This window comes from Osmerus mordax, chromosome 9, assembly GCF_038355195.1.
Source record: "Osmerus mordax isolate fOsmMor3 chromosome 9, fOsmMor3.pri, whole genome shotgun sequence".
Taxonomy (NCBI): domain Eukaryota; kingdom Metazoa; phylum Chordata; class Actinopteri; order Osmeriformes; family Osmeridae; genus Osmerus; species Osmerus mordax.
Genome location: NC_090058.1, coordinates 2739223 through 2766716, shown reverse-complemented (window position 1 = coordinate 2766716; position 27494 = coordinate 2739223). Strand labels below are relative to the sequence as shown.

Genomic DNA, 27494 nt, shown 5'->3' with positions numbered 1-27494 from the left:
GAAGTGTTGCCCTGTCATTGGTCCAAAGCGAGGAGTTTAAATTCGAAATTGCGACAAATCACCAAAAGGTCGAGCAGTGTTCGAAAAAGTATTTTCCGTGTGGAGTCCGTTACTTGCGAGAGCTAACACGTAAGTGACTGTTAATTTGAGGTATGTCTTTTAAGGACATGAAACTTGCTTTACAACGTTGCTTATGCAGTTATGTTATGTGTTTGCATATGTTTTATGATTTTCCTTGCTTGCCTGCAAGACAGCTGGTTTAGCTAGCTAATAATGTAGATCTAGACAGACGAGCTAACTGACCAGAGCTAGCTGGTTTAGTTAGGCTAGCTAGCTCCAATACTGTAGCTAACTAACTAAAGCTACAATAGCAGCTTGGCTTACAAACCAACGTTTTGATATGGTATTAGCAGACGCTTTGTGCTGTTTTATTTGCAAACGAGCTCTAAGATAATAAATAAACATCGGGTAAAGTCATATGTCATTGATATCAAACTGTAAAGGATTACGGAGCGTTGCAGATTGGGTGTGTTCACATTGGCAGGACACGGATCGATCCGGCAGTGTGTGTAGGGAAATGGAACGACAGTCCACAATACTATTGGTGTGAGGAGTGAGGACAGTGGGTAAATAACAGCTACTTGAGCATTTCAGTTTGACACCTCTATCCTGGTCATGCCATCAAGAAAGAGTTACGCGTTCAATATTAAAACGATAACTTGCCTTACACTGGTTAGGTATTAACCAATTCGATATTGATGTCGTGCGTGACAAGTTGAGTAGCTTTGTTTGTTGGCATGAGAATGATAGTTTTTACCACTATCGCACTCCTTTCTCTTTAAGTATTACACCCAGGCTGGTTGGTGCTGTTTACAGCTATTGGTAGGTTCTAAAGTGCACAAGTAGCTTATGAAGAGAGCTTATGAAGAGAGCTTGAATACAGCCATTCATTCACTGCGCAGTTTGTTAGTCATGTGATGTGAATGCCATGGGGCGTATTCCATTCCTGACGTTTCACATGCAAACCCCTATCAGACGGTGCAGCTGTTTAGACGGTATTCTGGTTGTGGTTAGATATTGCCCAGTAACTTGTTTGTCTCTCAATACAGAATGAGTTCAGTTCCTGTGAACGATGAGAATCGTGGGGTCTGCCCAGAAAGAAAGCACAGCGAAAGCGATACAAGTTTAGATATCTTTTCACTGGATCAACCGACAGGGAGACCCTCCATTCTTCGTCAGTCTCAGGCAGAGAATCTCCCCAACAAATCAGTGGCGAAGGGAATAAAGGTATATTTCAAGTTCAGTTCAAGCAGATTTGCAGTGCAACAACTACTTAATTTGTTAGTTGAATACTGACCTATCGATGTTGTGGCTTTTTAGGTTTGTTTTCAGACCCCGAGAAGAGATCCTGTCACAAAAAGAATAGTTTCTCCCACAAAATCCCTGAAAATGACAAGTCTGGATGAGTGTACCAAAGCCCTTGAGGCGTTGCAGTTGTCAACCACTTTACAGTTAGTACACATTCTTTTTCATTTGATCTAGAACATGCAGTCCATCAATAGAATATATACAGTCTGCAACTAAACCGTCCTCTTATTTTATATATATATATTTTTTTTTACAGGACTCAGGAAAGCACAGGGACATTGGATGGACCACAATCAGGTGAAGACTTACTTTATCCGAAACATTTACATGTTATGTTACTCATTGTAATATTTGCAGTTTCTACAATTTAACTATTAGTAATATCCGTGTAACTTTTTTCACACCAGATTTTACAGATGTGTTGCCTTTTCCTAATGAGGACATGCCCATCCAGAGCAAAGGCGGTTATCAGCTGGATTTTGACAACCTCGACGCCATGAACCCCTTCCAAGGAGCTCCTCAAAGGATCCCCTCTCCTCCAAGGCCTTGCGAATCAGTCGAGGAACCCATTCCCGCAGTACAGAATGAACTGGCCACCGGTGATGCATTCACTCCTGAGGAGAGATCAGAAGAGTTTTTCACAGCGCTCGATGAGACCCTCCCATTCCTCCCGTCAGTGGAGAACTCCATCGCTGACATGTCCGCCGACGTCACCTCCACAGACAGCAGCGTGATCGTGATGGCTAAGAGTTCTGCCTTCGAGTTTCAAGACGTATCAAACAGCGAGGAGGAGACGCCTGCCGTGTCGTCCGACTGCCTCGATCAGGACGAGGCGTTATCTCGCTCCTCTGTCTTCGAGGATGCTCCCCTACCCACCAAGGGTTCTTACAATTTCGATTTTGATGACCTAGATTCAGTCAACCCTTTCCAAATGGGAGGCTCCAAAATTCAGAATTCTCCGGCGCTTGGCAGGAAGCTAACATGTGAAGATCCACCTGCTGCAGTGGAACGCCAGGAGTTGGAGGTGGGTGGTGGAATGGAAGCTGAGGTTTTGACGATGTCTCAGCCAATCGTAGAGACCCCTGTCCTTCCAGAGAAGCAGGAAATGGAAGCTGAGGTCTTGACGATGTCTCAGCCAATCGTAGAGACCCCTGTCCTTCCAGAGAAGCAGGAAATGGAAGCTGAGGTCTTGACGGTTTCTCAGCCAATCGTAGAGACCCCTGTCCTTCCAGAGAAGCAGGAAATGGAAGCTGAGGTCTTGACGGTGTCTCAGCCAATCCTAGAGACCCCTGTCCTTCCAGAGATGAAGCCCATTGCTGCAATGTCCCCTACTTCCAGCCAGCCACCTGCTGAATCCCTGCTTCCTCCCAAAGAAGGCGCAGTCAAACTAGAGTTCAATTTTGATGATGGAGCAGTAAAACACAAGCCTCCTCCTAAAAAGTTTGGCAAAAGACCAGCAGGCATGAAGGCAACAGCAAAGAAGCCAGTACCTGAAAAGAAGGATTCCGTCTCATCTCAGAGCCCTCCAGTAAAGCAAGCGGATGATGCTGTTGCTGAAGTGGCTGTTCCCAAGGGCGCTTACGCCTTTGACTTTGACAAGTTGGATGACCCCAACTATAATCCCTTCGGTTCAAATGCTAAAATGACCGACTCTCCTAAGTGTGGTGTGATGTCCAGTCCACAGGGTAAGACACCCTCTCCAGTTGAAGAGGTTGCTACTGAGCATATGGATGATCCTGTCGAGCAAAATACTTCATCATCACCCCCAACGTACGTTTCATATTTCAATATTTAACTAACTGAAATGTTATGGACTATTTTTATGTTGAGCCTTGGTTTGTTGGTAGAAAGATGAAATAATCTGTGACTAACTATTGGATATGCTTTGAAAGTGAACCTGGCTTTTCGTTGTCTTTCCGTTTCCAGCATTGTTTCTTGTGAGGGAGATGACAGCCCAGCGACTGTCATTCGCTTGGACACTAACCCGAAGACGGAAAGTGAGTTTGGAATCCCTGTAACGGATGTGTCTACTCTTGCCATTGGACACATCCACCAGGGCCATGATCACCTGACCCAGACACATGAGCGATCGGACAATGCTACTGGCTTCCTGGGAGTGAATGACATTGCACAGTGTCAGCAGCCCCTGCCTGGCCCTCTGAACGATCAGGAATCCTCCAGAGAACCAGCCCAGCCTGTGCTCAGCACTCCAGAATTTGCCCATTTTGAACAGGCTCCAAAAAATGGCATGGAACCCATGGAGGACTTTGTTCCCGGAGCAATGTGTAAGTCAAATGTGTAAAGAGAACGAAACCAACATGTTCTCACGTTAGGACTTTCAGTTGACTAACTTGGGCCTCCCTTCTCCCTAGTTATGTCGAATGACTTTGACGGTCAGATGGACTACCTGGAGCAGTTTGGATCCACCACTGTGAGTGTTTATTCATTTTTCTATGAGCTATGAAATGTTATGTATCCATAATTCTATATCCACCAACTCTATTCTTGATTTTTCCAGTTCAAGGAGTCTGCACTGAGGAAACAGTCGTTGTACCTGAAGTTTGACCCCCTGCTTAGGGAGAGCCCTAAGAAGGCTGGCGGTGCCCCAGGGTTGGACAACCTCCCTCGCCCTGCTGCCTTCGCCTCCCGGTGGGTTTCACAACTACCTTCTGTTTTACCAAGACTGATTCTGTACAGGACTGACTGAAACAACGTGACTTATTTGTCCAGCTTTTGGTACGAATTGATTGAGAAGTTCTGTGATTGTTTCAGTATGGAGACGAACCGTTCCGGCGCCAAGGAAAGCATGAGCGTCCCGAAAATGGATGACTTCAGGTTTTCAGGCATTCCAGCACAAGTAAGTAAACTGTCAATGATTTAAAGTTTTCACTCATTTAGTACAACCTTTTGGAAGTGTGTGTGGAAGGGGGGGTCACAGTAATGAAGTATGTAAATCAATTTCAAGGTCTGCCTTCTCCCCCCATTCTTATTTTCCTTTATTTGTGTTGTTCTGGTGCAGAGCGCTCCTCTGCTAGAGAGTCTGGCCCCTGCCTTCTCCCAGCCCAGTAGCGAGGATGCCATCATTGAAGTGCTGAAGTACAGTCAGAAGGACATGGATGATGCCATCGCGAGGGTCGAGGCACGGGAACAGGAGAAGGAGAAGCAGTGGGTGGCCAAGTATGACGAGCTGTCTCTGGATAACCAAGAGCTGAGGTAGACCGGCGAGCCAGCGCACAGTCGCTTCAGTCACTTGCTTTTCGTTCGATATGTTTATTAACTGTCTTTCCTTACTCCGACAGGAACATTCTCTCTGGGTATGAAACCACGATCGTTCAGATGATGGGTATGCGGCTTTTGGTTTAGTTTTTTTTACATTTAGGAGGTGTTTTGTGTTTGGGTAGGTTTTGAATGCGAGGCATGGTTTGTTCCCCCCCGCTGCAGCGGAGCATCAGAAAGAGAAGGACATGGCCCAGTCTGCCCTCTGCAAGGTTCTGCAGGAGAAGGAGCAGATCGCCACGGATCTGAACGCCATGGAGAGGTCCCTCTCCGACCTCTGCAAGAGACTGGACAAACACAAGGATGCCATTGGGGGTTATAAAAAGGTCAGTTTCGAAAAGAGGATTTACTTGTTGGTATATTATGTTGTGGGTTGTTTGGCAGGATAAGCTTGGCTGCTATTGTTTTTGGTTTTGTTTGACCAATTTATGTTAGACACTTGCTGACATTGCACCTGTTGAATTTGGGTGTCACACAGTCTCATGAACCCACTAAACATTCCTGTGATGTCCCCCTCCTGCCTAGAACGAGGAGGTCCTGAAGAAGTGCGCTCAGGACTACCTGGCTGAGATCAAGAAGGTGGAACAGCGCTACCAGGCGCTGAAAGCCCACGCAGAGGAGAAGATCAGCCTGTGAGTGGAGCTAGTCCAGCGTCCACACACCCCGTGTCCGCGTCATCGTTGTGTGTTGTCATGACGTCCCGTATGACTAAATGATGGACTCTGTGTCTGCAGGGCCAATGGAGAGATCGCTGAGGTGCGCTCCAAGCTGAAGTCTGAGTCTTCTGCTCTTAAAGCACAGCTACGCCGGGAGCAGCTGAAGGTGCAGTCGCTGGACAAGAACCTGGACCAGAAAGTACGTTGGTTGTGATTTAGTATAGTCCATCGTGTACCGTACAGAATCGTCAAAAATAACCGATCTTGTAGGAATGTATGTTCTAATTTTGACCGAGGCTTGAAGTTAGGCTAGTTGTTTCAAGGCTGTTTTCTAATCCAATGTTGTCTCTCCTCCCCTCAAGGTGAAAGAGGTCGAGGAACTGACCAGCCTTTGTGACGAGTTGATCGCTAAAGTCCAGAAAGGTTGATTTTTATTCTGTACGTGTCTTCTTTGTTCCTGTCCTTATTTGTGTACTGTAGTTGAGGCCTTTTTTCTCCAGAACATTGTCAGAATAGGGCTTTGTAAATAAATTGTAGCTGCTTTTGGAGATCAAGCGGTGCCAGTATATGATTTGCTCTTGCCTCTAAATCCATGTTTGTTGTTAGATGTTTTCCTCATCTTCTGATCCATACTGTTTTATAGTAATTAATAAAACTTTCAGCTTGTCATGTGCAGTGTATTTTGTCCAGTTCATAATTGATCCTGCCTTTACTCATGTGAGAAGGGTGTAGAAAAGAAGTTTCTCAAGGAATCCAGATTTCCTTACGTTGTCTATAATCAGGGTTCCCGCGGGGTCTTAAAAAGTCTAAAATTCGGAACTTTAAATTTAAGGCCTTAAAACATCTTAAAACTGACAGATTTTTGTCCAAGGTCTTAAATTTCAGTTAGTCATGTCTAAAAAAGGTTTTACCCTCGTTCATTTCCAGAAACGCTGGCCACAGAAAGTATTACAAAGTAGCAAAAAATGTATTGAGTCGTAGCCTACAAAGCGGAGCTCTAGAGTCCAGGGTTTGAATTACGGGGAGGGGGTCAAATCTGGCTGAAGGATCTTCTTACAGCTCAATTTTTGCTTTTGGACTTAAAGATAAATAAAACTGATAAAAGGTCAGGTTTCTTTTGATTTTGAATATTGTTTTGGTAATGCATCGTGTAGGTGTTAAATTTCAATCTTTATGGTCTTAAAATGTCTTATTTGACTTACTGAAACCTGCAGGAACCCTGATAAGTCTCCTAGATTTGTAGCAGTATTACAAAACATGAACAATTAGTTTACAAAGTGCATGTATGCTGCAATTGTGAGGATTATTAGTATCAGGTTCAAGTCACGCTGAGGTCCTTTCACAATCCACAAGGTGGCAGTGTTTACAACAATCACATCTCAATCCAGGTAAGGTATTTTGTGTATGTCTTTAGAGGGTCTTGCATGACCATCTATATTTGATTGTCATAGCACAAATTAATTTGCAGGTTTATATGTCATCTAAGCAGTTGCATGAGTGAAGTTTTATTTAAAACATTTCAGTTTTTCAAAAGCTCTTATCGTCTGGAGTCTGGGAGCTCCACTGTCTTGCGAAGGCTGCAACACTGCTGTTCCAATACAATGCATCCCTTCTTTCCAGAGCAATCACAGGCCCCTGTCACATCCCTCCCAGGGCAGGACAATGCACTTCCTAAAACGCTGAAAGGGTATCCCACCTAGATTGGAGCTGAATGAGGTGGTAGAGTAGAGGAGGGCGAGGGGGGCGGTGGAAGGGATTGATTCACTTTCTTAAAAGGGGAAAGATGCTAGTCTTTTGGTGTAGTCTTGCAGGGGCCATCACTCATCTAAGGGACTGTGAGAGTGCTCTGTCCTGAGGTTGTTCCCTGTGTCTGTTCAGGCATTCATCCCAGCAGCATCAGTGCCGGCCCTGCCCTGGCCGGCCCTGCCCCGTCCCTGTCTCATCTGGCCGTTGGAGAGGCATTACCGCCTGCATCAATCTGGACGCTGTGGAGCCCACAGGATAACTAACCTGTTAGCATAACATAACCATGGTACATCCCAGAAGTCAAAAAATGATTTTTGTTGAGTCGATAAAAAAATAAAAAATCAACTAAGGTGTTCATTTTTTATCTTTTAATCAAACTTTAAATGATGTAGCTTAGTTTATTTTCTTCTTTTAAGATGATATTTCATACAGGATTGTCAAATATAACCAATTAAATACAGTACATGATGGACTAAATACTAGCACGGACTAAATATGATTCAACTGGCGGTGCTTATGTGCTATAGGCTATACTTTACATCTGAACCACAGTAAACCTTTATAATATTACATACTTGAGATCAAAATACATATAAAATGCCTAAGTTCGGAAAACAAACATACAATGTGATTCCTTAATAAAATAAATAAAATATACATGACGAGTTTCAAAATGTGTATAATCGACTACATCTATAGCAACTGGTTGCAGTCCAAATACTTTCCATTGTTGTCATATACAGTGGTATCGTATATACAGCAAAGCCTTCTGGGTATTCTGGGGATATCACCACTACATAAACACACATACTAGCCTAGTGGTAGCAACCTAAACGTTTGTGTTCTGGAGGTTGAAGTGTTGCAAGGTCCTAGATGTAGAAACCTAAATATCGTATCCCTTGCAGTCTCTCAGATATGGCAAGGCTCAGGTACCTCAATACAACCCAGGAGGCGACCTATGAAAGGTCAACCTATGTGACCTTATGGGTGAAAACAGGAGAGAGACATGGTCACTGATGGACACGGCTCCGGTAAAAAAGAGTGGTCAGGTTAGATGGATGAGCACAACAAATCTAAAGCAATACAAGATCAAAGGGCATACCTGAGTATGAGCATGAAACCAGCCCTTCTGCAATATGTTCAGTACCATTTTAATCACGACAAAACAAAGCTTGAGTAGAGGTAAAGGTTGACACTGACCCCTGTCCTGATCCTTGAACCCCTGTAGATGAGGGTGGACAGCACGTCACTGTGAATCTCAAAAGCTACCGTTCGATCTCGTTCGAGCTTGCAGAATCTCAACATGTTTATAGAAAGTAAGTGCACATCAGGCTTTAATTGGTTTTAGTGGTGTGAAATATGTACACATTAGTACCAAGCGACGTTGATGAAATGTCTGGAACCACTCTCATTTGTTCCAGAATGTGTGGTTACTTCTGATGAAACACCGCTCAGGCACTACTGTGTAGTTGTATCTGGAACCCCCAGCACGGTCTGGTCCAGTGAGGGTTCAGGCCAGGTTTGATAACAGTTAAACGAGCAGTCCCAGTCCCTTTTGTGTCTGACAACGAGCGGTTTTCTAGTACGGTCCAGAACAGAGCTCAGACGCTCTCTGGACATCACAGGCAGAGAGAGAGAGGAGGACGGAGGGAGCATCGCTGCTCCGGTGAGGGAGGGAGGGGCTAACACTGAAAGTGAATGTGTTGATGCTGGTGTACTTCCCCATCCACGTGAGAGTGTGTGTGCGTGTGAATGTCAGTGTAGATCTTAGGGTAGATTTTGGTCGGGAGGGTCGACCCCCCCTGGGTGAGGAGCAACTGCTTCTGGGTCAGGTAGTCCTCGTAGTTTATGGAGCTCAGGCAGTCTTTGTCTGGGCTGGAGGACGTGGAGGAGGGGGCCACGCAGTTGCGGTCCCTGTCCCTGTAGGGCATGCGGTGGGAGGCCTGCAGGGCCTGGGAGGCCGCCGTAGGGGCACTGGGAGGAGAGCAGTGCTTCTTGCTCTGGCAGAACCACAGCAGAACCGTGCCGAAGATAAACACCATGCCAGCAGGGATGCCGATGATGACAGGCCAGGGGAGGGTGCTGGAGGCTGGGGTGAACATCGGGGTGATGGGGGGCTTGGAGTCTGGAAGACGACAGGAGCAGAGAAGAGAAAGGTTCAACACACATGATGATCGTCGATAGTGGTCAAATAGTAGGTCGATAGTAGTAGATAGTGGTCAGATCAAATACAATTTGATTTGTGTTGCCCTTTTTACAAGCAGTGTCACCGAGGGCTTTACGTACGCTCATAAAACCGCAACTAAACCCTCATAGGAGCCTAGCGTCACATCAGAGGAGGTTCAGCGTCACATCTGAACTGCTCTTACCAGGCAGCACAGTCAGGAAGGCGCTGCGGAAGCTGTAGCCCATGGTGTTGGCGCCCAGGCAGATGTACATGCCGGCGTCCTCCTCCTTGGCCCTGGTGATGAGCAGCTTGTTGAGGTAGGAGCCGTCAGGCCGGGACCACACCTCCCCCGTGGGCAGCACCACGAAGCGGTGCTCGCCCACCTCGATGGTGGAGTTGTAGCGGCTCTCCTCGTTGGACTCCACCCGCTTGAGCCACTGGATGACGGGTTTGACGTCGCTCCTCACCTTGCACTGGAAGGAGGTGGTGCCCCCGTAGTCCACCGTGGTGTTGACCGGGTGAGTGCCCGTCAGGATGGGCTTGGAGTTGGTCCGCTCTGCGGAGAAACACAACGGGAGCCAACTGTCAGAGCTTCCGCGGCCGTAACGCGATGGAGACGCAGAACATTGAACAAGCAGGGACGTCTCTACGGATACGGCCCTCAGGCTCGGGACGAGTAATTGGTAGAGAGAGAGGGAGAGGGAAATACCGCATGTAACACAAGAGGTATGTGTGACTTGTTTTCTCTCTCACTGCCCCTGGTTGTGTAGCACATGTCTCAGAGGGTGGGTAGGGGGAAGTTCTGGCAGACAGCTGGACCATAATCATCCCCAGATTGGGTATAGGGGCTCCGGGTTAAGCAGCACCTTTCCCCCTCCCCGCCGAACACAACCTCTCCCATCTCAGACTCCCCTTCTCAATATGCTTCTCATATACATGATTACACAAACACATTGGTCCATGGACGCAGGGCTGGGAGCAAGGCTCCTGATCAAATGCAGCCGCGTGGAGAAGGTAGATCAGAGAGAAAGAACCTCTCAAAGGTCACGGTTCTTCCTTGGTCAAATTCCCATCCAGAATGGCTAATGACTGTGTTCCTAAGTACTGTACGTAGATGTTCTATCATATAACTTTTTTTCCCTTTCTCTGATCACTAACAGACAGCAAGTACAGGACATCTATATTTATATTTATATTTAGTCTTTTAGCAGACGCTCTTATTTATATTTATTCATTTAGCAGACGCTTTTATCCAAAGTGACTTCCAAGAGAGAAGTCGCTTTGGATCTTATCCAGAGCGACTTACAGTAAGTACAGGGACATTCCCCTTGAGGCAAGTAGGGTGAAGTGCCTTGCCCAAGGACACAACGTCATTTGGCACAGCCGGGAATCGAACTGGCAACCTTCAGATTACTAGCCCGATTCCCTAATCGCTCAGCCACCTGACTCCCTGACACATCTCAATCCTCGGTCAAATTCCCATCCAGAATGGCTAATGACTGTGTTCCTAAGTACTGTACGTAGATGTTCTATCATATAACTTTTTTTCCCTTTCTCTGATCACTAACAGACAGCAAGTACAGGACATCTATATTTATATTTATATTTAGTCTTTTAGCAGACGCTCTTATTTATATTTATTCATTTAGCAGACGCTTTTATCCAAAGTGACTTCCAAGAGAGAAGTCGCTTTGGATCTTATCCAGAGCGACTTACAGTAAGTACAGGGACATTCCCCTTGAGGCAAGTAGGGTGAAGTGCCTTGCCCAAGGACACAACGTCATTTGGCACAGCCGGGAATCGAACTGGCAACCTTCAGATTACTAGCCCGATTCCCTAATCGCTCAGCCACCTGACTCCCTGACACATCTCAATCCTCTTTCCTCCTACAGTCATACAGGTGGACAGAAGAGTCAGAGTCTCGCTGCAGGATACTTACGTATGACCTCCACTTTGTAAGTGGCGTTGATCTCCCCGGCGCGGTTAGAGACCCTGCAGGTGTAGCGTCCGCTGTGCTCTGGGGTCAGGTTCCTCAGGCTCAGGGTCCACTTCTTCTGGCGCCCTTCGCCGACCTCTCTCTCCGTCAGCGGACGCTCGTCCTTCAGCCAGACGATGTCTGGACGAGGGTTCCCGCTGGCCGCGCACTTCAGACGCACTGAGCTGCCCACGGGACGGGCGATCACACGCTTCCTCATCTTGGCAGGCTGGGTGAACCTGGGCCGGACTGACGAGAAACAGGGAAACGGGAGAGGGTTTATGGGTTGCCACTGCTGTGCTTCACTGAATGATAGAAACTGTAGGGTTTATGTGAATATTTTAGGATCCCCTGGACAATGAGATGCTACTTCTCAAAGGGATATCGTTTGGTTAAATTGTAGCCCAGCGATGCTCCTGCATGCTGCACGGTGGACAGCTCTCACCTAGTTTACCTGACAGGCTGTCTGGGCCCGACTCCGCCTCCAGGTTATCTGCCACCCCGGGCCCAGTCTTGTCGGAACCAGAGTCGTCTGTGGAGGAAAGAGAGAGAGAGGAAGAGAGAGAGGAAGAGAGAAAGAGAGAGAGGAAGAGAGCGAGAGAGCGAGAGGAAGAGAGAGAGGAGAAGAGAGAGAAGGAGAGAGGAAGAGAGGAAGAGAGAAAGAGAGAGAGGAAGAGAGCGAGAGTGAGAGGAAGAGAGAGGAAGAGAGAGAGGAGAAGAGAGAGAAGGAGAGAGGAAGAGAGAGAGAGAGACACACGTCACCACAGAGCAGCAGGAACACAAGTCAGGGATGCTGAGGAGATGCATCCTGCAGAACTGAATCCTAAGTGTGTTAAAACGATGGAATTGTGGTGCCCAGCCGGCATGCAGCAAAGGCCTTAGAAGCCTTAACTGAGGGTGATGACAGAGATTATACAGTAATCCTATTAGGACTTTACTTGTGTTCCGTGGACATTTTTGGCTCATATCGAATGCAGTTGGGTTCCAGAGACCACAGAGACTTAGTTTACTTTGTAATTCCCACACAAAAATATATACTTTCTTTGTGATTATTCTGGTCATTCAAAATAATAATAATATACTTTAAGTTGGAAAAATGAGGGATTTGTAGTAAGTAGAACAGTCACACACACTAATAACACTCTTAAAGGAGTCATGGCCACTCATGATGTCAGAAGCTACTTCAAAGCACTGACATATCGAGCAGATTAAAGAAGAGAGTTGTTTCACAAACAGTGAAATATCACTTTTCCAATTACGATCCAAACCACTTTGTTTCACAATCCGTCAGAAAGCCTTCGACACCGTGAAGACGAAGAGGGAACACCATGCAGACACCGTGAAACACTCTTGGCTCCATCTCAGTAAATTTAGCATTTATAGATAGAATCCGCAGAGGGGAGCATGTTAAGGTCACACACTGGAGAGTTTGAGAGTAACACGATCGGTTTTCATAAGCCCAGTTCCAGGAGACAGCTGGGGATGTGATGTCAGCGACTGACTGACATCATATGGTGGAGCTAAGACAGGGCTTAGTGAAAATATAATGAATGAAACTTAAGAGATGGTTGGTAATGCACATCAACTGGGGAAGATGGGCATTCATGAGTATCTGACACAGATCAGGATTGCTGCCATTCCTTGCCGTGCGAGAACGTCCGCTTGTGTCGCAGACGATAAGCCAGAGCCCAGTTGGGGGTTAAAATAATTTCATATGATACCAGAACACGGAACGCTGTCAAACCTAGCTGTGAAACCATTCGCAAAGTTTCACCATCTTTCAACATTCCAGTCTCCGGTTCCTGAAGTTCTGGCATGTTTTCTGACATCTATTCATTACGACTTCTAACGCTCACATTTTAATCGACGTCCAGTACACTCACGTCAAACACACTTTGTAACCGCTCTCACGAGACACTATGTCAAATTCTCAAGAAGATCTACTGAATACCCTACAGCTGGTTCTGTGAGCAAAGCCTCGTTTCTCTCGCAGAACCTGAGCTCCGTGTAGCCTCCGGTTGAATTTCTCGAAATGCATTTTGGCACGCTTGATTCTGACTCTGTGTTTGATTGGGGCAGGTAGAGAGACCAGATGTGGCTTCTACCCCCCACCCCCCCCCCCACCCCCTCTCCCTCCAGACGCCCTCCCAGTTCCCCCCAAAACCCTCCAAAGCTCTCAAGGGTTCTCCGGGCACAAGCCCTCCATTGTCCCCTGTAGCACCAGGGCCAGCCATGATGTCATGGCTATTTGAAGGGCTTTAACTAGCCAACTATAATAACCCATTCCTTTAAAAAAAAAAAAAACTGCCTCCATTGGAAGAAATATTTTTCTGTTGCTCACTTGGGTTCTCCACATTCCTCCCTGTTCCTGAACCTCCCAATCCAAACACAGTCCCACACTGACAGGATTTTCGCTCATTTTTTTTTTTTTTTTGTGTTTTTAATAAAAAAAAGAAAAAAAGAATTAAGTTCCTTAATCTATTTCCTCTTTACTTTTTGAAGGTCTTTAGGAACAAAGGCACCCTTTTATAAGTGTGTGTTTCTACTACCAGTCCTGGCTGCTATTGTCTTTACACAATGTAGGCTCACTGGAGCCACAGAGCAGGGGGAGGAAGAACAGCTCCCCCGCTGCCGCCATGTAACTGTTATTGTTGGAATACTGAAAAATATAATTATGAGTAAAAGGAGAGGACCGAGGGGCCTCGCTGTCCGTCCGTCTCCGCTTGCTCTCCCGCTTGCTCTTCCTTTTCAAGAGGCCCCACGCTCCTCCTGCATCAAAGAGGAACGGAGAGACAATCTGCAGGGCTCCTGAGAGACACAACGTCTCACTGATAACATGTCATTTGTCTTCCTGGAGTGGGCCCCTAAGAAAACAAGGGCTTTGATTTTCAGGAAGCGAGCAAGACTTGTATAATCGATAGCCCCGAGACGAAAAGACCCATCGCAATTTCACGCACGACAAACACATTTACATTTAGCAGACCCTCTTATCGAGAGCGACTTACAGTAAGTACAGGGACATTCCCCCCGAGGCAAGTAAGGTGAAGTGCCTTTCCCAAGGACGCAACTTCATTGTGTACGGCTGGAATCGAACCAGCAACCTTCTGATTCATAGCCCGATTCCCTAACCGCTCAGCCATCTGACACACACCTGGGAACACACCTGCATGCAGCAGCTAATCATCGGGCAGAGAGGTGATACCGTTGATCTTCGGTAATTCAGGGTTGCATCCTCTCACCCCTCGCCGCCTCCATTCACAAATCCAGCTACAGGAAGTTGTTGGGAGTCAGTTGGCTGAGCGGTGAGGGAATCAGGCTAGTAATCCGAAGGTTGCCAGTTCGATTCCCGGTCATGCCAACTGACGTTGTGTCCTTGGGCAAGGCACTTCCCCCTTCTTGCCTCAGGGGGAATGTCCCTGTACTTACTGTAAGTCGCTCTGGATAAGAGCGTCTGCTAAATGACTAAATGTAGGAAGTGCATTCCCCAGTTCCTTCCTCTGGCCCTGGTGCAACGGCTGAATCGCAGGAAAAGCCCCCATGATTGTGGAGGTCCCAACAAGCTCCAGATGTTGTTGGGGACATTGTAATGTTATGTGTAGTGCCTTGCATCACACTCTGGCTCCAAACAGCTACCATATGCTATAAGTCACACATGGGACCATTTATATAAACGGTCACCCAAAACTGCAGCATCTCCAGAGCAATCTCAATACAGCTGACAGTTAACGACCTGAGCGCTAAAGAAGGACCCATTGACATCAGACCCAGGTTATCCTGCTGAGGTTATGCAGAATGTCAACAATGTGTTTGTATTTAAGTAACCTAAACACAACATGTTAATACAACAAGATTGAGCTGTAAAACGTGTCATGTTGATGCCATCTGATGATATCTTTAACATCATATAAGTCAACCCTGCAGAGAACTGACTGATGGTGAGTCAGTCAGATCTGTCTGTCTGTCTGGCAGACCTGACCGTATGTCTGGCAGACTTGACCGTCCGTCTGTCTGTCTGGCAGACCTGACCGTCCGTCTGTCTGGCAGACCTGATCGTCTGTCTGTCCACCAAGAGGAGGGGGTCTTTGGGGCCAGTTGTCAGGAGACCATCCCAAACAGTGCCCAAACAACCAGCTGGAGGGGGGGGGGGGGGGGGGGCTGGGCAGGGGATTGAAGAGGCGCCATGTTGCACTGGCCCACCAGATTCTTGGGATAGCTCAGAGGAGGACAGGCTGCCTGCTGGCAGATGGGGGAAAGGGAGACATCTCCAACAGCACGCCCCAACACAGCGGATCCCCACGTGACATCATCAGCAGACAGCCCTCTCCTTTCCTCTCCGTGTCTTGCTTCTAGAAGTCTCCCTCTTCTCTCCCCTCCCCTAATCTCCCCCTGTCTGCCTTCTCCCTTGTATGTCCCCGCTGATGCAGACTGTAATGCTTAAACAGTGTGTTGTGCACCAAGGGCCTTGAGCTTGAAAGGCTGCCAGGGTAGCGTCGCCACTGTTCCCCCCAACGGCACTATAACTGACTGCAGTTGTTTCTCTTTCTTTTCTGAGCTCCAGTAAAAATAATAAACTTGCATGATGGATACTGTATGTGGAGCTGAGCTGGAATCTAGCCTGTATTACACCCCCCATTTACAACATTTCAAATAAATAATCTCTCCCATTTTCTCTTTGAGGATTGTAGCAGGCCTCCCAACTGGATACCAAACCACCTACAAGCTGCAACACAATTCAAATGTCCCACAATTACCTGTGCTTAGTTGAATGGAAACTGTTGCTCAGGATAATTGGGCACCATTCCTCTGTTCTTAGCTGTCAGGCCTCCCTACCTATACCTCTGGTCCTGCAGGGATCTGAAAACAAGCCTTAAGTAATCCCAACAACGTGAAAAGTGTGTCCACTGCGCTGTACCCCTGATAGAACAATTATCTATCAAAACACTGGGGTCAGATGGCTGAGCGGTTGGGGAGTCGGGCTATTAATCAGAAGGTTGTTGGTTTGATTCCCGGCCGTGCCAAATTACGTTGTGTCCTTGGGCAAGGCACTTCACCCTACTTGCCTCGGGGAGAATGTCCCTGTACTTACTGTAAGTCGCTCTAGATAAGAGCGTCTGCTAAATGACTAAATGTAAACCAAAATTGTGACGGGCTGGCAGTTCTTGGCCGCGATGACGGACGAGAGAGAAGGATCTGGAGAAAGAGAGGAGGGAGCAGGTGAGAGGGGAGGAGGTTTCTGTGGTCTTCCACAACGGAGATGTGGAAGGACTCCTGCGAGGCTGGTGTTGGCCCAGCGTTGGTCACGCACTCACCACGACCAGGAGAGAAGGGGAACATGGAGCCCTGTGCAGCAGGACGGGGAAGTGAAGCCAAACTGTTTGTAGTCTAGGGAGGGTAAAATAATACAGAGGACAAGAAAAAGGAGAGGGGAAACGGCCTTCTGAGAAGGAAAAGAAAAAGAAAGTTCAAAAGGTACAAGAAGAATTTGAGTCTGTCCTTATGTGGGAGTAGGACTACCACAGGCAGCCAGGCACCACTGATCTGGAGCAACTTCTCTGCTTCATCACAGTGGGCTGAAATCGTTTTCATTGAAGTCTTCATTCCATTGAATCTCTCTCTCAGATAGAGAGCAGCAGGAGCCAAGCTGGATAAATCATTTCTGACTTACACACTACTGTACAGTAATAAAAGAAGTGCTATGTATCATTCGGATGACTTGACTTCAAGATTTACACAGAGTGCTGCCTGATCACACAAATTTATCTAAACAGAGAATGAAACAGTTTTAATCATAGTTACCCAAATAGAGGTTAAAAAAAATAAGACTTTAAGAAGTCCACAAGAGTTATATGGCAAAAAAAAGCAGATTATGTAAACATGAAGATTAGGAAGTGGTAGAGACAGCTCAAAACAACTTTCTTAACACATCACACAGCTGTAGTGTGACCTTTGACCTCTCCTCGTGTACTCATGTCTCCATCCTTTCCTTTTAAGGAAATCAAAACAGAAACACCCTATCTTTGACCATGCTTGCACCCTCAACTTGAACTAGAATCAAAATAACACTGAGAAACTCTCTTCCCCAATTACCCCGCTATGCCCCTAACATGCAGCCATAAAACAACAAGCACCATTCACTCCCCAGTGTCTCCCAGATCTGACTGATAAGACCTGTGTCCTGGTGTGAGAAGTCTGTCACAAGACCAAGGAGCAGCTTCTCCATTGGGCCCCTGGCCTCCCTCCCTCCCTTTCTCCCTCTCTCTCTGGGAGACTCTGACCCTAATTAGGCATCTTAGAGTAATTAGGCTAAACACAACCTTCACGCTCCATTCCTCTCATTCATCATGCTCCAGTCAGTAGGACAGGAAATGTACTGTACACACACACACACACACACACACACACACACACATACTTGTATACACACATGCGCACACACACACATATACTTGTATACACCCACGCGCACACACACACACACATAGACACACAGACACTCGACTCACACACAGACCCAACAGAGCCGGCACGCTTTAGGAACTGGGGAATTAGACTTGGTGTCTGCCTGGTCTAATACTAACATGAAGAGACTTCACAGGAAAGCGTTAATCACGTAGGTAAAAGTAAATGTGTTTCTTGTAAAGCCGCTTCAAGTCCCAGGTCTCCTGGCCTCATCGAGTCACGGTTTAGCCCGGGGAGAGGAGAGATTTCCAGATCCACTTGAGTCACAGAGGACGAAGCACTATGAAACTATATCCCGAACGGCTGTTGACTCTGGGCATTGTGCGCGGAGGATATCTCAGATATTAGAGATGAACAGATCAGCCTCTAACCCTCAGCTCTAAGTCCCTGTGTTTCAGACCGTAACCTCCGTGAAGCACGTCTTTAAACATCTGCAACTTGACAAGATCTTGAACTTGGGGGGTGGGAGTGTAGGCGAGGGGGGAAGCATTACATATGTAACTTCACCGGAAGATCGTAAGCCTTTCTACTGAGCCTGGGCAGAGTTACTGGAAAGGTGACTTCATCCGCAGCGCGGGGATAATTAGGCATTCGCTTTTGACGAGTAAGACGTGTAACACAAGCCGAACTCCAAACACAACTCCAACTCACAGTGCCTGTTCAGTTTAACCAAGGCCACAGTCAAGCCACATTACACAACACCTGACACGAAGCCTTGCATAAACAGTCGTGTCAATGGCAGCAATAAAATAAAATAAAAGCGTGTCCAGTCACTCACCAATCACTATGAGGGTATAGTTGATGTTGACGCTGCCAAACCCGTTGGTGGCCTTGCAGATGTAGGTCCCAGCATCCTCGGCCTCCACTTCCTTGATCTTGAGCCCCAGACGGAGGATTCGGAAGCGGATCCAGCCGCTGTGGATGTTACGTCCGTCCTTGGTCCACATGATGAGGGGCGGGGGGTCTCCCTCCACCAGGCAGGGCAGCTTGATGGCGCTGCCCAGGCGGGCTGTCTGCCTGTGGGCCACTCTCTCCGCCACCCTCGGGGGCCCTGGGGGAACACACAGGCAGTGGGTTCAACCAGCTGACCTCTCGTGTACTGCGTGGTAAACAGCTGGTTGATTCAGCATGTCTTAAACGACGTCTGTAGGAATCCTATTAGAAGAGTAAGTACGACTGCATGTTTGAATTTAAATCAATCCATCTGACTGTGGCCTAGCTGCTCTCAGGCCTGTCTGCCTGGAGGTGGGCTGAGGGACAGAGTAAGGGGTCATTTGCCACACCTAAGTCAGATTATCTGGAGATGCTGAAACCAGATTGTAATAATTGGACTAGTCCTGTCGTCCATTTCACAGGGGCTAAAGCGCTCTGGCTCTGCTTGTGTGCAGCGTGCTGGAGATCAAAGCAGAGAGGGGGCGGGCCCCGGCCAGGCGGACAGCAGCCCTCTGCTGGGGCTCTTAATTGGCCCAGGTTTGCTCTCCCTCAGATCTGGTGAAGTGGAGCGCTCGCGGGCTGCCTGGGATGGAGGCCCGCAGTGCCCTTACTGCTGCAGCAAGGAGCACAGCTACTGAACACACACACACAACACACACACAACACACAACCACTGAGCCCAACAGACAGGAACACCAAGAAGGGGGGGGGGGGGACAGAAGGGTAGAAGAGGAAAGTAGATAGAGAGGAGAGAAGGGTAGAAGAGGAGAGGGAGAGGAGGAGAGAGGGGAGGAGAGAGGAGAGAGGAGAGGGGAGGAGATAAGGGTAGAAGAGGAGAGGAGAGAAGGGTAGAAGAGGAGAGGAGAGGAGGAGAGAGGAGAGGAGAGAAGGGTAGAAGAGGAGAGGAGAGGAGGAGATAAGGGTAGAAGAGGAGAGGAGGAGAGAGGAGAGAAGGGTAGAAGAGGAGAGGACGAGAGAGGAGAGGAGAGAAGGGTAGAAGAGGAGAGGAGGAGAGTGGAGAGGAGAGAGGGGTAGAAGAGGAGAGGGAGAGAAGGGTAGAAGAGGAGAGGGAGAGGAGAGAAGGGTAGAAGAGGAGAGGGAGAGGAGGAGAGAGGAGAGGAGAGAGGGGTAGAAGAGGAGAGGGAGAGGAGAGAAGGGTAGAAGAGGAGAGGGAGAGGAGGAGAGAGGAGAGGAGAGAAGGGTAGAAGAGGAGAGGAGGAGAGAGGAGAGAAGGGTAGAAGAGGAGAGGAGAGGGAGAGGAGAAAATGGCATTAAAGGAGAGGAAAGCAGTGGAGAGTCACAACTCTGAAAAGCAAGGTCTGCTTAGTCATCCACAGATGGTCAGTCTGGTCGCAGTAAAAACTAAGGGGCAGGGCAAACAAACAAGGCCCCTCTAAACACACACACACTCTCACATTCCGATGGAGCATTTCACACGTATGGTAAACAAGCAGTTCATTATATAGATGTGTGTGTGTTGGGGGGGGGGGGGGGCTGTGTGAGAGGGCGCTCTAGATAACTCCATCTGGCCTTTATTGGTCACGTTGCAAGCAGATGTTTCTCCAGCTCAGGTGGAAGGTCTGGTGAAGGTAACCGCCAGCCTCTGTTCAGTGTTATGCTGATGGCCTATAACAACAGGAAACCCAAGTGTGCGAAAAGAAAACCTATTGTTGCACCAACCGTAGTGTGCAAGCGTTTTGATCTACGCTATGATGTCATCTATGATCTGTGAGCGGAGATGAGGTTTCTGCCATCTTAAATTGATGTCAAATTAAACCAAGCACAAGCATGTGTGCATGAATATGTGCTTGTGCACGTATACACACACACACGTTGACACACACACACACACGTTGACACACACTCCACACACCAGTCAGGGTTCGCCTTCCTTTCCTTGGACGGTCTTTCCTGTTCCACAGCAGGCACAGGAAATTGAAAGTGTCACTGTTTACGTCTGCGGAACAAACGTGACCACAGGATTTGTTTTGTTTTTTGTCAGCCAGCCCATATCTCACTTCTCTGCTACCAGGGGAGCAAAACAGAGGAGTCCTGTGTTCAGCTAACCTCAGCATTGCCTCTTCTCAGCACCGCAGACGCCTCACAGCACCAGGAGGAAACACAGCCTAGCTACCGCCCGGGAACTCAATCACACAGGACCTCTGGAGCTGCTGAAACGAATGAATGTTTATCTAAAAAGTACCCCACTGACTTTCAATATCTTCTATTGCTTTTGGACACAGTCACTAGACGTCGGTCAGGGGGTGTTAGGTCTAAAAAAGTGTGAGAGGGAAAGTTGCTTGTATAAATAACCACCTGGGATTTGAGTTGGGCCGTAACATATGGGCGGAGGAACCACAAGAGTCACTCCAGCGAACTCTGTGTGAAAATCAACACTTGTCATCCACACGTTTGGGAGATGGTGGTCTGGTACCTCAGAGGCGTGTTCGCACATAACAGCTACTGAAATCGGTTCCCCCCTGTTCCTCTCACAGTCAAACAATTCTATTGTAACTGTGTACAATTGTCATAGCTCTACAATGTAGCACCTTTTTCAAAATCATACGCTTTCCTATGACCACAATATTTGACTGGATACGACATGTTGAATGTAGCACTATTTTATAAGAAGTAAAGAAGGTATTGTAGGCTACATGTAATATAAATTATTATTGATATAATATTAAGCCAATGTCAAATGCCAAATGTACAAGGATGCACGTTTAGTAGTCTTCCTAAAACAATGTTGGAGAGTTGTGTGTTCTCTTTGCTGTAATGAACTAATAAGGTACTTGGCGGGTACTGCACCAAGAGCGGGAATGTGCAACAAATGATTTCCTCCCCTTCCGCTCCGCTCTTAAAAATCCCTTTTGAAGCTCTTTGAAAAACAAGGCATAAAGGTGATGAAACCAAGGCTATCGTCTGAATAACTTGAGTGCTTGTGCCGACAGTATGACCACCATCCTTTCCTCCTCCTCATTCCTCTCAAGGACAGGTTATCTTAACCTTGACGCTCAAAAAATTCAAGACCGTTAAGGTTCCTTTTTGTCAAATTGAATCTAAAAGGTTGCCGGGAAACGAAGACATCTTAAATGATCAAATATTTCAGGAATTGAAGTGCAATCTCTGGCTTCAATCTTATTCCGGCTTCTTAAAGCTCCTTCGTGTCCATTGAAATCGGCCGACAAACTTGTTACCAGGGAAACGACTCGAATCCTGACGATTTACATGGAATCACTTTAATTTCTGAGTGTGTTTACACAAATGGTTAGCATTATTAGCAGACCTGTCAATGGAAAATGATACACATGACCACATGTGCTTTCCCCTATTGCCGTTCTGGTGAGGGACCTTATTTTAGCTGAGCTTTGTGTGTGAATGGAATCTTTCATAGCTCAGGAAGAGGAGGAGGAGGTGGTCTGGCGACTTGGAGAATTAGCTCTGTTTTTCTTTGCTCAATTTGGTGATGGATTATTTTAAGAGAAAGGGGCACATTCAACAAGGGGCATTCTTGTGACGCAGGATACATTTATCTCATGGTTCCCCGAAACCATTCTGAGGGGTTAACACACTGTTGACTTTACATGAGGGCAGATCTACAAAGAGAAACATTTGGGAGAATGAAAAAAGAGAGAGAGGAGAGAAGAGAGAGAAGAGAAGAGAGAGAAGAGAGAGAAGAGAGAGAGAGAGAGAGAGAGAGAGAGAGAGAGAGAGAGAGAGAGAGAGAGAGAGAGAGGAGAGAGAGGAGAGAGAGAGAGGAGAGAGAGAGAGGAGAGAGAGAGAGAGAGAGAGAGAGAGAGAGAGAGAGAGAGAGAGAGAGAGAGAGAGGAGAGAGAGAGAGAGAGAGAGAGAGAGGAGAGAGAGAGAGAGAGAGAGAGAGAGAGAGAGAGAGGAGAGAGAGAGGAGGAGAGAGAGAGAGAGAGAGAGAGAGAGAGAGGTGTGAGCAGAGGCTGCCAGGTTAAAGCCATGTTTAGATGTGTTGGCACTTTGTTCTTTTACCACACCTGTAGGTCTGTAATGATGCGAACATGCATTCCTTAGCTATATACAAGTGCTTTGGTCTTTTAGTGCTTACAAACAAGCCCGATTAAGTTCTGGCTGACAGACATTCAAACACATGGGCCTCTGCACACCGCAACGTGAGAAAAAACTTGGTGATGCACACAAACCTTTCAACCCAACGCTAAGCCTCACTGAGAGGATTCCTCTACTCCATTCATCACCCATCACTTTAGAAACCACAACAACTTGACTGACGACCGACAAGTTCGAAGGCTGGACTTGTCCATACAGACGTGGATCAGGGATCTGATTTCTCCACAGTATTCCTAGCTGACCCCGCTTTAAGCACTGTGGTACCACTACAGTGATTCATTAGCAGAGTGTTTACCTAGAGACAGCCGACCGAAGCCAAGCGTGGGGTCTGGAGCTGTTTGAGTAAAAAGACAGAGTTCCTCTTCGCAAGGACCGCCTCGGCTGTTTGTTCTGGATCATTCCACCACAGACAGAGACGGGCATCAATCAACGCTAACGGCACACAGGGACGTGGAACGGCTTGCTTAACCCTTGTGTATCTTCGGTCATTCTGACCCATCAGTCATCTGTGACCCACCCTTCGTATTGCGACAAAATTTACCTCATACAAAAACAAAGTGAAGCATTTCTCTTTTAACTGTCGGGCTGTCTCCAGACCCCCCACATTGGAAATGGTTAAAAGAAAATAATTTTTATTAGTTTTTGTATTGGTGTAAAATTGGGTAAACACAACGATGGTTCGTTATGAACCTTTGGGTCATGTGACCCGAAGGGCAGCACGAGGGTTAATGGACCTTGTGGCTGCAGGGGAAACTTCATCCCACGTTCTATCTGTGCAGACCTGCGGGCCTCTTTTAGAACGCAAAACCAACTGAGCGGAGGGGCAGAGAAAGGACACTGGGATGGCACGTTAAACTCATTCAGAGCAAGCCAGCAGAAACAGAGAGGAAAAGGTGGACGTCTGAGGAGGAAAAAGAAAGAAAAAAAAAAGAAGAAAAAAAACAACAAACATGAAAGACAGAAACCGAATCCAGGGCTTGGTGACTCTACTTGAGCGCGGTGGAGGTGACCCGGGAGAGAGAGGTGACCCGGAGGGAGAGGTCTGCCAGTCACCGTGGCGTGGGGAGTGTGTGAAAGGCCAGAGCTTCTGTTGGAGAGACTGGACCACGGCTGCACCAGGCTATACATTTCACAAGCAGAGATAAACATCACTCTGAGAGAGTGCAGCCCTGTTGATCCTGGAATGGAGGCCAGGTTGATGCAGGGGAGGGGGGGGGGGGTGAAAGGGGAGTACAGGGGGGAGAGTGAGGAGGACTGAGGGGGACATGGAGTGGGAGACAAGGGGGGGGAGAGAGTGAGAGGGAGGGGGGGAGAGGAGCAGAGAGAGAGGGGGAGAGAAGTGAGATGGAGTGAGAGAGGGAGGGAGGAGTGAGAGAGAGAGAGGGGGGAGGGAGTGAGAGAGAGGGGGGGAGGGAGTGAGAGAGAGGGGGAGGGTGCTCGGACAGCAGAAGGGCAGTGGAGGGTAAAGAATGCCGTCTTTTTCTTACCCCTCCAGACGACCAGCCCGACTCCCTCACCCGGGCTGCTCAGTAATCAATACCTTTTATTTTCCCCTCTCGCCTTTCCAATCAATAGATAAGAGCAGGTAAGACCAGACTGGGGACAATGGAGCTTTCTTCGGCACCATCTGATGTGGGCTGAATAGCCAAGGCTTCAGTGGTGGGATGGTAGCAGGGTGAGAGCTATTGGGTGACATGAGACCACGCAGACTAGAGAAAGAACGAGAGAGGCCGCGAGAAAGAGACATAAAGGTGAATGACAATCTCCTGGCAAATCGGTTTCATAAATGCTTAACGTGGGAATTTAGCTGCCTTCCAAACTAAGGAGACGGTCGCTGCTGTTTTATTACGACAGACAACCATGAATCAGCCTCGGCGTTCATCTCCCAACAGCGCCAGACAACAGCTTCCCCGCCGACACCATCAAACGAACAGAGGGAATAAAAAAAAAACGCAGAAATTACTCTGTGGTCATAAAGCTTCAGGAAACATCTCCATCACGCGTCCTACCTCTAACTGGGCCTACCGTGGAGTCTTTGAACTCTGAGCTGCGATATTTCATTAGGCTTGCATGCCTGTTCCCCTGCTCCAGCTGTGTCCGTGGGGAGGGAGGTGTGTATTCTGTGGTCAACGCTAACAACTGCCAGAGCGAGGATCATAGCTCACCAGCAGTCCTCTGTCACCCAGCCTGACTGAAGGGAACCATTCATGAACGAAGCGCGCACACACACAATCGCAAGCTGCCATTAAGCAGTTCAATACATAAAGAAACTCTAGTTGTCCGTAGCAGGGAAAAAAAGAGCAATAAAGTATGAACATGAACAAACATGGAGGGAGTCAGGTGGCTGAGCGGTTAGGGAAGCGGGCTAGTAATCTGAAGGTTGCCAGTTCGATTCCCGTCCGTGCCAAATGACGTTGTGTCCTTGGGCAAGGCAACTTCACCCTACTTGCCTCGGGGGAATGTCCCTGTACTTACTGTAAGCTCTGGATAAGAGCGTTGCTGCCTAAATGACTAAATGTAAACCGAGTCTACAGAGTCAGTACTATCTGGGAGTTCTGAACTTGTACAGACAAACCACACCGTAGCTTCACAGCTCAATCTGAAGCTGCTTTAATCCGCAGTCCTTAGCCTGTGACAGGAGAGCACTGTGAGGAGCACTCCAGTGGTTTTTATCCTCACTCCATTAGGCCCCTGCATGGTGCATACACAGGGGCAGAGTGTGTGCTTAGGGGCACTTATCAGGAGAGAGGGAACCGAGGGGAGGGATGGGGTGGGGGGCAAAGATAGGGGACAATAGGAAGGCAAAGGGGAAAGAGAGAGAGAGAGAGAGAGAGAGAGAGACAGAGAGAGAGAGAGGAGAGAGAGAGGAGAGAGAGAGAGAAGAGAGAGAGAGGAGAGAGAGAGACGAGAGAGAGAGAGAGAGAGAGAGAGAGAGAGAGAGAGAGAGAGAGAGAGAGAGAGAGGAGAGGAGAGAGAGAGAGAGAGAGAGAGAAGAGGAAGGGGGCTGAATCAGAGAGTGGCAGGGAGCAGAGGCTAAGATGGCAAAGGGGCCCTCCTTTAGCACACGGCTTCCGAGGGAGAGCAGGCAGTGGGAGCCCAGGGGATTAGGTGGGCCCAGCCGGCAGTAACCAGGGAATCTCAACAACTCTACACCCCACTCCCTGGCCCAGAACCAGCCCACATGACACAGTAAAACAGAGCCTGCTCTCTCTCTCTCGCCCCGTGTGTTTACCTGTGTGTGTGTGTGGGTGTGTTTACTGTGTGTGTGTGTGTAGGTAGAAAAGGGCGAGCACCTGTTTATCGATGGAGCTGGACAGACCCACACACAGGCATTATAGGGTGAAAGAAACAATACAGCAAGTCATTAATCCAGTGTATATGTAATGTTGCTGTGCCTGCCAAACTAACTGGGTTTAAGAAGATTAAACCCTTTACTTTCGATTACCTTAGATTAGGTTTTAACCACATCCTCCAGCTGAGGAGATCGGGCCCTGTGATTTACGCCTTCTCCCTCCCACTTTACTGGTGCTTGACGGACCAGTGGCCAGCACTAGAGAGGGATGTCTGTGTCCGGTCCTCCCCACCCCCCCCCCCCTCCCACCCCTCCTGGGCTCCTGCACTGGTCTGAGACAGTGGACACCCTAGCCAGCCTTCAACACATTCTCCAAGCCTGGCTTTGCGCAGTGACAAACAACCCCTGTATCCAACGGCTGAAAGTGAACATTAAGAACTCTCAAAGGTCGAGCTGTCGACCACACAGGCCTGTAGACAAGGCGTGGAGCCATTTCCAGCGGTGTGTGTGTGTGTGTGTGTGAGAGAGGGGGTCAGTGGACAGTGCAAGGCTCGGCCGGTGTAATGGGGTGGACGACCCAGCCTGGTTGTGATACGGCACTGTTCTGCTCCTTCACTGTCTGTATACCCAGGAACCCGACACCACCGTGGTGTCTGAGGAGCTTCCATCCCTCCACATGACCCAGCCAGGCGCTTCACACCAGCGCCTTTGTCAACCGCAGACCCTTTCACAGGGACGGCCAATGAAAGACTGGGATGTATGAGCCATGTCTGCGCAGAATGGACCGATTCAGACTGGGAGAGAGAGACGGGCGAGACGGAGGAGGAAGGGGGAGAGATGGAGAGGTGGAGAGAGAGAGAGTGAGTAGAGAGAGAGGTGGAGAGAGAGAGACAGAGAGAGAGAGTAGAGAGAGGGGGAGAGAGAGAGAGAGAGAGAGTGTAGAGAGAGGGGGAGAGTGAGACAGACAGAGGGGGAGGAGGAAGCAGGCAAAGCTCTCACTGACAGGCATGGGGGCCTCTTGACAATCCAGGAATATTGTCTGAAATCAATCTGTCACACGTGGGGCTGTTGTGGCTGTCATTACGCTATGGTACCCAGTGGTCTCACAAATGAGAATTTGTTCACCGCTTTGCTGGTTCACCTTACTACTACCAGTCCCCCTCACTGAGGTCACTCTGTCTCTGATCCATCGCTGTCTCTCTCTCTCTCTGTGTGTCCCTCTGTCTCTCTGTGTGTCTCTGTCTCTCTCTCACTCTCTCCTCTCTGTGTGTCTCTGTCTCTCTCACTCTCACTCTCTCTCCCTCCCTTGATTCCCCTCCCGCATTCACCAACAGACACAGTGCCCTGCAGACACATGCAGCCCCTATTGAGACCCGCACCCTAGCCATCGCTGAGAGCGATTGAGTGGGGATAATTCCATGGTTATACACCGAGCTCAAACTAAAAGTATCAGATAAAGTTATGGACACGGCACACACACAACTCACATTAAGCCAGCTAACGGCCATCCTGAACCAGGAACCTCCC

The 27494-nt window shown here is 48.1% G+C and overlaps 2 protein-coding genes across 3 annotated transcripts in view; one reads left to right on the top strand and one right to left on the bottom strand.

Annotated features, from left to right (window-relative positions):
* Positions 1–60: 60 nt before the first annotated feature.
* On the top strand, positions 61–5973 carry tacc3 (transforming, acidic coiled-coil containing protein 3). The gene is made up of 15 exons (XM_067242684.1): positions 61–129; positions 1110–1287; positions 1381–1511; positions 1625–1665; positions 1776–3138; positions 3295–3653; positions 3741–3799; positions 3887–4017; positions 4141–4225; positions 4388–4581; positions 4668–4711; positions 4810–4970; positions 5170–5276; positions 5379–5499; positions 5663–5973. Exons 2-15 carry the CDS (start codon positions 1111–1113, stop codon positions 5726–5728), a joined length of 3039 nt encoding a protein of 1012 aa, XP_067098785.1. The 5' UTR covers positions 61–129; position 1110; the 3' UTR covers positions 5729–5973.
* Positions 5974–7419: 1446 nt separating this feature from the next.
* Positions 7420–27494, bottom strand: part of LOC136949000 (fibroblast growth factor receptor-like 1) — a 27194-nt gene continuing 7119 nt past the window's right edge. Inside the window, exons 3-7 of one of the 2 annotated variants that reach the window (XM_067243182.1) lie at positions 18426–18698; positions 11634–11720; positions 11153–11437; positions 9416–9769; positions 7420–9171 (exon numbers count right to left, since the gene is read on the bottom strand). In XM_067243182.1, coding sequence (XP_067099283.1) covers positions 8729–9171; positions 9416–9769; positions 11153–11437; positions 11634–11720; positions 18426–18698 — 1442 coding nt within the window. In that variant the 3' untranslated portion in view covers positions 7420–8728. The remainder of the gene's footprint in view (positions 9172–9415; positions 9770–11152; positions 11438–11633; positions 11721–18425; positions 18699–27494) is intronic. The other variant, XM_067243183.1, reaches the window with a different exon arrangement.